The sequence below is a fragment of the Phoca vitulina genome, unplaced genomic scaffold (genome assembly GCF_004348235.1).
Source record: "Phoca vitulina isolate PV1807 unplaced genomic scaffold, GSC_HSeal_1.0 scaffold79, whole genome shotgun sequence".
NCBI classification, from domain to species: domain Eukaryota; kingdom Metazoa; phylum Chordata; class Mammalia; order Carnivora; family Phocidae; genus Phoca; species Phoca vitulina.
In genome coordinates this window covers 363,651-371,050 of record NW_022589782.1, presented here as the reverse complement: position 1 = coordinate 371,050, position 7,400 = coordinate 363,651, and the positions used below count along the sequence as shown (strand labels likewise).

The 7,400-nt window shown below is 59.0% G+C and overlaps 1 protein-coding gene across 3 annotated transcripts in view; it reads left to right on the top strand.

The window, feature by feature from the left end:
• The window catches only part of PRKAR1B (protein kinase cAMP-dependent type I regulatory subunit beta), a 76,862-nt gene that overhangs the window by 40,550 nt on the left and 28,912 nt on the right, over window positions 1-7,400 (top strand). For all 3 annotated transcript variants that reach the window (XM_032394106.1, XM_032394107.1, XM_032394108.1), the window contains exons 5-6: window positions 3,951-4,012; window positions 4,442-4,488. In XM_032394106.1, the coding sequence (XP_032249997.1) occupies window positions 3,951-4,012; window positions 4,442-4,488 (109 nt within the window). The remainder of the gene's footprint in view (window positions 1-3,950; window positions 4,013-4,441; window positions 4,489-7,400) is intronic.

Genomic DNA, 7,400 nt, shown 5'->3' with positions numbered 1-7,400 from the left:
CCACCCATCTATCCATCCATCTACCTCCCCATTCACCATCCATCCACTCTTCCTTCCATCCACCCTCTACCCACCCATCTACCCGTCCATCCACCCCCCCATTCACCATCCATCCACCCATCCAGCACCCATCCACCCCCCCATTTACCATCCATCCACCCTTCCACCCACCCATCCACCCATCCATCCACCCATCCACCATCCATCCACCCCCCATTCAACATCCATCCACCCATCTACCACCCGTCCACCCCCCCATTTACAATCCATCCACCCTTCCACCCACCCACCCTCCACCCACCACCCGTCCACCCCCCCCCATTCACCATCCATCCACCCATCCAATCTCTATCCTTAATCCATATTGTACCGAGGACCTTCTGTGAGTCAGACGCGGGCTGGGCGCTGTGTGTCAGGCTGCAGTGAAGACACGGTCTTTGTTCTCAGAACTCACAGTGCACTGGGGAGTAAGAAGTCAGGACACCATCAGCTGCAGGGGTTGGAGAGCAAGAGCTAAGGAGCCCAGGGAACGAGGGGCACCAGGAAGAGGAATGACTCAGGTGGGAGCTTCCAAAGGGCTGTGGTCTCTGAGCCGTGTGTCATCTGGGGGACCCAGCACTTTGCAGGCCCGAGTGTCATGGTGGCTCTGCCTGGGTCGAGGTCCGGGTGTGGCTGGGGTCCAGGAGTGCCCATTCCCTGGCCACCATCCTGACGCAGCTCCCTACTGGTGATGCTCTGCTCCTGGCCCCCAGCACAGAGGCCTGCTGGCACAGAGGGAGGGAGGAGGGCTGTGAAGGAGTCCGTGAACATGGATGGCATTTCCCTCTGTTGTGAGCAGGCTGCTGAGGCCTGAGCGGTGCCTATGATCTTGTCACCTGAGGACAGTGTGGGCACTTCTGCATCCCATCCTGGCTCTTGCAGGTTGTCTGAAAGTAAGGCTTATGCTCGTGGCTCCCTCACCACTGGGGTGGTCGCTGGGCATGCCCCACCTGGCTCTGTGACGCAGGAGGACAGACCCCGGGCTGTGACGCTGCAGGCGGGTTCTTTAAGCATTTTAACCACTGTGTTTCCATATTGTTGATTTCGTTGGTTTTTCTATTTATTCCATTTTATGCAGGTAAAACCTTATTCTGGAAGGGGTGCCTAGGCAGAACCAGAAGCCAAAGATGTCCACGGGACAGCAGGGCTGAGACCCAGCCCCTGACCTAGAGTGACAAAAACCAACAGTACCAATAAATAATTATAATTAAAGCAAAATTAACAGATGATGCCTCTGCCCCCATCACTCCTGGTCCAACCCTGAGGGTCCCTTTGGTGCTTGGGCTGCCTCAGGTATGTGTGTGGGAGGGTCCTGGTGAAAAGCGCCCACAGGGCCACAGGGACACTGGGATAAGGCGAGCGGGCACCCCTTTGTCAGCTGCTCCCCGCAATTGAGGGAGCAGCACCTGCTCTCGCCTGGGGGCCGCTCAGGAGCCCGAGGACCCCATGTCAGACTGAGAGCAGAGGGCAGGGTGGAGCCTCTCTGACGGGGCTGCCTCTGGGATTGGAGGGCCCTGCCTCCTGGCAATGACCAGTGCCTCTCCCTGGCCAGTGGCTTCCCCGGGGTTGGCATCAGGGCCCTCCATCACCTGCTCTCTGAGACCTGGAAGGCCCTGTGCCCCCCAACACGCCTCCCCTTCCACGCTAGGAGGCCTTGCTTAGCCCCCGGTGCCCCACAGAGCCCTGCACGGGAAGGCAGGAGTGTGGCCCCGCCTCACCTCTTCCCAGCTGCGGGCCTTGGCAAAGTTATTTAGCATCTCTGGTTTCCTAGTCTGGACGAGACAGCTGCAGGTCTGACCTCAGTGCAAGCGGACAGATGAAGGGTGCTTGGCCAGCTCTGGTCCCGTCCTTGGGGCCTCATGGAGTGAGGACAGTAATGTCTTCACATTTCTGTGTCTCAGCAGCTCCGGGCACTGTGTCCCCGGGCCTGGCACAGTCCCTGATGCCTGAGTGCCAAGCCCAGTGTCCTTGGTGATCCTGGTGGGGGCGGCAGGACCCATGTGTCAGACTCTCTGAGATGCGGGCGGCAGCTTCGTAAAGCCGCTTCCAGATTAGAATAGAAAACCGGTTTTCTTTTTGTGGCATAGGCAGGGCCTTCTAATGCCGTTAAGGGCTGAGAAGCAGGAAGGATTGGGTTTTGTTTGAGAAGACGCAGAAGATGGGGAAGGAGGGGGGCCTCTTAGCGGGGGATGGGCTGAGCCGGCAGGAGCGCGTGTGTCTGTCCCGCACACCACCTGTGTCCAAGCCTTGGTGATGAGCTGGGGGGGCACTGGGGACGTTAGCTTCTTCCAAAGGAAATGGGGCTAGCAGGCCTTTTTGGTAAGTGGGGCTGGGCTCTCTGGCCTTGCTGTTCACAGATTGGGATGCTCCTTCTATACCCCAGGGGGGAAGCCTGTGTGGTCAGTGGGGTGCTGGGCCAGGCCCAGGCAGGGCAGCCCCTGGGGATTCACCAGGTCTGCGTGTCTCCATGTACACATGCGTCAAGAAACACAGGACAAAATGTAAGAATTGCAACCAGGACCTCTGTGTGAATGATAACCATAGGCCTTTTCACTGGTTCGTCCGTGTGTGTGGAGGGCAGTGGGCTGGGGCCCTACTGTGCGGCTTGACCGCTGCCCGAGGCACCTGCCCAGGCTGCATGGTGGTGGGTCCTGGGGTTAGCTTCACTGCTAATGGCATTTGTGGAAATATTTTACCATTACCACTTAAAGTTTTTAAAGAATGAGGTAGGAATTGAAAAATCGTTTCTTAAAGATCTGCTCATTTTGAGATCCCTGATGCTGTGGTTTTGAAGAAATGCAGTTTGGAAAACAGACCAGACCCATCTGCAGATGCTCCCCCAGGGAAGGTGTGGCTGAGAAGTGCAGCCCAGGCCAGGGGACAGATGCTAGGTCCGTGCCGGGGGAAGGAGGAGGCGGGGAGGGGCCCCTGCCACCCACCGGTCCCCCCACCCCCGAGGTGAAAACAGCTACTACTTTAAGAAGGACTTGTTAATGTTTTCTGGAGCCTGGGAACAGCAGGGCGCAGGGTGGCTTGCGTCTCTGATTCCGTGTTTGCTCCTGGCGGCTCGGCACTCAGCCTGCGTCCAGCACCTGTGAGTACCTCTGAGGTTGGTTCAGCCTGAGCAGTCGGGCGAAGGTTTCCAAGACTCTTCTGTTTCAGCAGCCAGGCGAGAGGAGGCCGGCCGCCCAGAGCTCTGCAGTGTGCATTTCCCACTGCAGGGCCCCGGCTGCCCACTTCTCCGTCGGGGACCCGTGGGTGGTGCTGTCTCCTGAAGGTGGCCATTGCATTTTGGGAGCATGAGGCTGATCTCTGACACTGCGTCCTGGTTGCGGTCAGCGGAGATGAAGGGTCCCCAGTGGGCACGCTCCACCTCCCCGCTGTCCACGTCCTGTTTGGTCTATTCCACCACCACATTTAGGAAATTAAATGGCCAGACTGCCTGTTGGCACAGCCAGGGTCAGGCTCACAGGCTTCTGCATGTCTAACACATTGTTCTGCGTCTGGGGTCTCAGGACGCCCCTCGAGGGGAAGCGTCTCCCCTCCGGAAGCATGCAGAAAGCAGTGTTCTGGTAGGACTATATTTATAGATGTGAGAACTGTTCTTCCGGTATGTTGTTACTTTGTTGTTGTTACTCTGTTTGCGGTATGTTCTTACTTTGTTTTTTGTGTCCAAAGCAACGTGTACAGTGTGATTCCATTTTTGACAGTGGACCCCCGTCTGTCCCGGCACAGAAGCATCCCCAGGTGGTGAGCTGGTGCCTGGACAGCAGGGTTACGAAAGACCCTGATTTCCTTTTTCCATTTTCCCCGGGGGAACCGAGCTGGTTGCTCCATGTGAGGTGTTGCAGTGGGGTCCCCGTGCCCTGCATCGCTTCAGCTCCGACACGTGGTACGTTTTTCTCTTCCAGTGACATCTTCGACGCCATGTTCCCTGTCACGCACATCGCCGGGGAGACCGTCATACAGCAAGGTGTGTTCCCTGCTTCTCTGAGCTAGAGTGCGGGCGCTGTGGGCCCTGGGTGTGCCCAGGGGGTGAGCACAAAACCCGTTGTCCACCCTCAAGGAAAGTCACTGATGAGACCAGAGCACGTCGCTCTGCACTCGTTAACGGAGTCGAACCCCGGGATGGGCCAGGCGTGGACCGCAGGTGCCCCACCCACACGAGACACAGGTGACCGCGCCACGGGAGCGCGTGCCGGCCACGTCACTGTCCGTGTGTGTCGGGCCATCGTGGTGTTTGTACACGTTTTATTTTTAAAAAATTAAGGGAAAAACGTGTGGAACCCAAAGTTGCTTGGCCTCGGTGAAGCGAGGCTGCAGGTACTGCATACAGGGAGGCCGGAGGTGCCCATGGGGTACCCTCCGCGTGGTCCACGGTCTCTGCTTTCTTTCGTTCCAGGGGACGAAGGAGATAACTTCTATGTGATCGACCAAGGAGAAGTAGATGTGAGTACCTCTTACCGGCTCCGGAAAACGGCGCCTGTGTCCACGGCCGGGTCAGGGAAGCAGCCTGTGGGCCCTGCCGTGCCGGACAGCAGTGCCGGGGTGTGTAGCTCCGGGCCGACCCCTGCCGCCCAGCCGCTTAGTGTGGGCCGTTCGCCTCCTCACACCCACCCTACATTCATCTAAGTGCACTCAGGTCCAACGGGATGGTGTCTCTTTGCAAACTGTAAAGTTCCGCTGTCTTGCCCCCCTGTCCCCAGCACCCTTCAGAGGTAGGACGTGACTGACGGGGAGGAAGTGGCTGGCTTGGCCTGCTCATCCTGATGGGACCCCCTGCCCACCCCCTCAAGGGAGGTCCCAGAGCCTGGCCCCAGAGCCCCCTCGAGATGGGGTAGGGGTCGCCAGGCTCTCCCTACTCCCTGTGCTTGCTACCTTACGCCGTGCCAGGGGCCATAGCTGGCTTTTCTTGAGGCCGGGGACCCATGGAGGCAGTTTGGGGAGTGGGAAAAGTGAGGTCACCTTCTAGCCCCCCAGCCCCGGCCTCAGAGGCTCAGGTACAAAGGCGGTTTTACGGTGCTCACTGGACCCTGGCTCGCCTGAGCCAGGATGTCCGGGCCCGTGGGTGGATGTCTGAGTCCGGCTGTAGTCTCAAATTTGGGCCAGCCAGCCCTTGAAGGGACAGGCAGTGACTTGTGGGGCCGCCCCACGATGCCCGTCAGGGTCCCCCACCAGCCTGTTCGGGTTCCCAGTGGGCAGGGCGGGCGGGGAGCCCTCCTGTGATGTGGGACGCACCGGGCAGTGCAGCACTGTGGGTGAAGGCCACATTTAAGGGAATCAAAAGAGCTCAGTCAGGAATCCGGTATGAAAAAGTGGCATGTGGGCTAGCTGGGGTGAGTTATGGGGTATGTATTATAATAATTACTGTTATTACTGCTTGCAGATGCTCTGAGGCCCGAGCACTGCGTTTGTGTGCTCGCTTCTGTAAACTGCCTTCCAGGGTGCAGGGGAGCGACCTGGCTGACCTGGCCCAGGGTTGCGCCTAGGACAGTGTCGGGGCTGCTGACCCTGGCTCTTAGGCTCCAGCAATGCTGGTCTCATGGGGGTGGGGGGCTCACCAAGTGCTGAAGCCCCGTAGGAGGCAGGTTCCCCCGGGACCCCAGCCTGGCCCTCTGCCTGGCTGGGCTCGGGGGTGGGCATTCTGTGCACCCCTCCTCTTCTGCAGGGTGGACGCTGCCCTCTGACCAGCAGGTGACCAATGCCAGAGGCACCAGGTTCAGTTTAAATTATGGTTTTCCAGAGAGACACCGCAGTGTGTGTGTTGCCAAGAGCTATAATCCATTTTTTAAGTATAAAAATATCTTCCAATTTGTTTTATTCATGGAACATAGCATTTCTACTTAAAAGGATACTCGGCTGCCGATTTTAGGGCTCAGGAACATAGTTCTGTCTGAGGCCTGGCTCCTCCCTAATCCTGCGAGGCCTTCACTATTTTCGGACCCTCCTTTGTGCTGGGACCCTCCCGCCCTCCGGCTCCGGCCCCACCCGGTTCCCTCCGGTTTCTAGCCTCTGAGGTGGGCATGAGGCCTCTGAGCTGCGTCCCTGGGACAGGGCACCCCAGGGCATGGCCGTCTGGCTCCATGGGTCGTGGTCAGTTATTCAGCGTTTCCCTGGAGCTCTGGTTTTTTGTTTTTTTAAATTGGTAAAATACAAGTAACATAAAATTTGCCATCTTAACCATTTCTCAGCGTCCGGTTCAGGGGCACCATCCCCCCATCTGGCTCCAGAACGTTCCATCCCACACACAGAGACCCTGTCCCCGTGACACACAGACCCCCACCTGCTCCCTCAGCCCCGGCCCCGCCGTCTACCCTCTGTGTCTGTGAGTCTGAGGACTCCAGGACCTCGTGGGAGTGGGGTCCCCGTGCATGTCCTTCTGTTTTCTGGTTGGTGTCCCTCCACCTCCTGTCCTTGGGGCTTGTCCCCATGGGGGCAGGTTCCCTCTAAGGCTGTCGTGTGGCTGGACCACACTGTGTTCCTATGTTCACAACAGTGGACACCTGCGTCCCTCCCCCACCTTGGCCATCACGCATCTCGCTGCTATGGGTATAGGCATCTGCCCCTGTCTGTGCTGTCAGGAGGTCTCTGTTAATCACTGACTGGTTCAGCCGGAGCCGGCTGTGAAGCTTTTCTGCAGTATCTTGGGGCCTTCCAAACCCTGTTTCACTGCAGACCGCATCTGGGGACCCAGCACGCCCTTTTCATTCTCGGCGGAGGCCCTGGCAGCCCGGGTGTGGTCAGCTGGTAAGGACTGTCCTTGGGACCTGGGGGACGGGGAACTCAGAGCCACCCCATGTGGTGGTGGCCTTCATACAAACCACACACCTGCTCCATTTTCAGGAGGGGCGCTCAGGGTCCCTGCGAAATCCTGCCCTGCGAGCACCTGAGTGTGGTTGACGTGGGGGAGGGCCATGCGCCAGGACAGATTCGGGGATCCTCTGGAGGGGACCCGAATGGAAACGGAGCCCGCGCGGCCCAGGTTCTGCAGACGGGAACTTCAGGAGGGATGCCTATGCGGGGGGGCTTGCTTTGTGAGCAGCAACCAACAAAATACCCCCTGGGCATTTGGCATTTGGGGCTCAAGGTGCTAGAGCCTGGCGGGAAGAGCCGCTCACAGGCGGGGCTTCTGCTCCCTTCAGGGTGCCTGTGGGCAGCCCCGCCGCGGGCCTGGGATGCGGGTGCCCGCTCGCCATAGGGCCGCGCCCGCTGCTTGCGGCGGGAGCCTGGGGAGGCAGCAGGAGACGGGCCATTAGCTTTTCCTCACCATTTGTGAAGCAGAACAGCCAGGGGCACGCCGGAGTGCCAGGTCAGCTCTGGGCGGTGTGAGAAACCTGGCCACTCGCCCCGCCCCCCCCCCC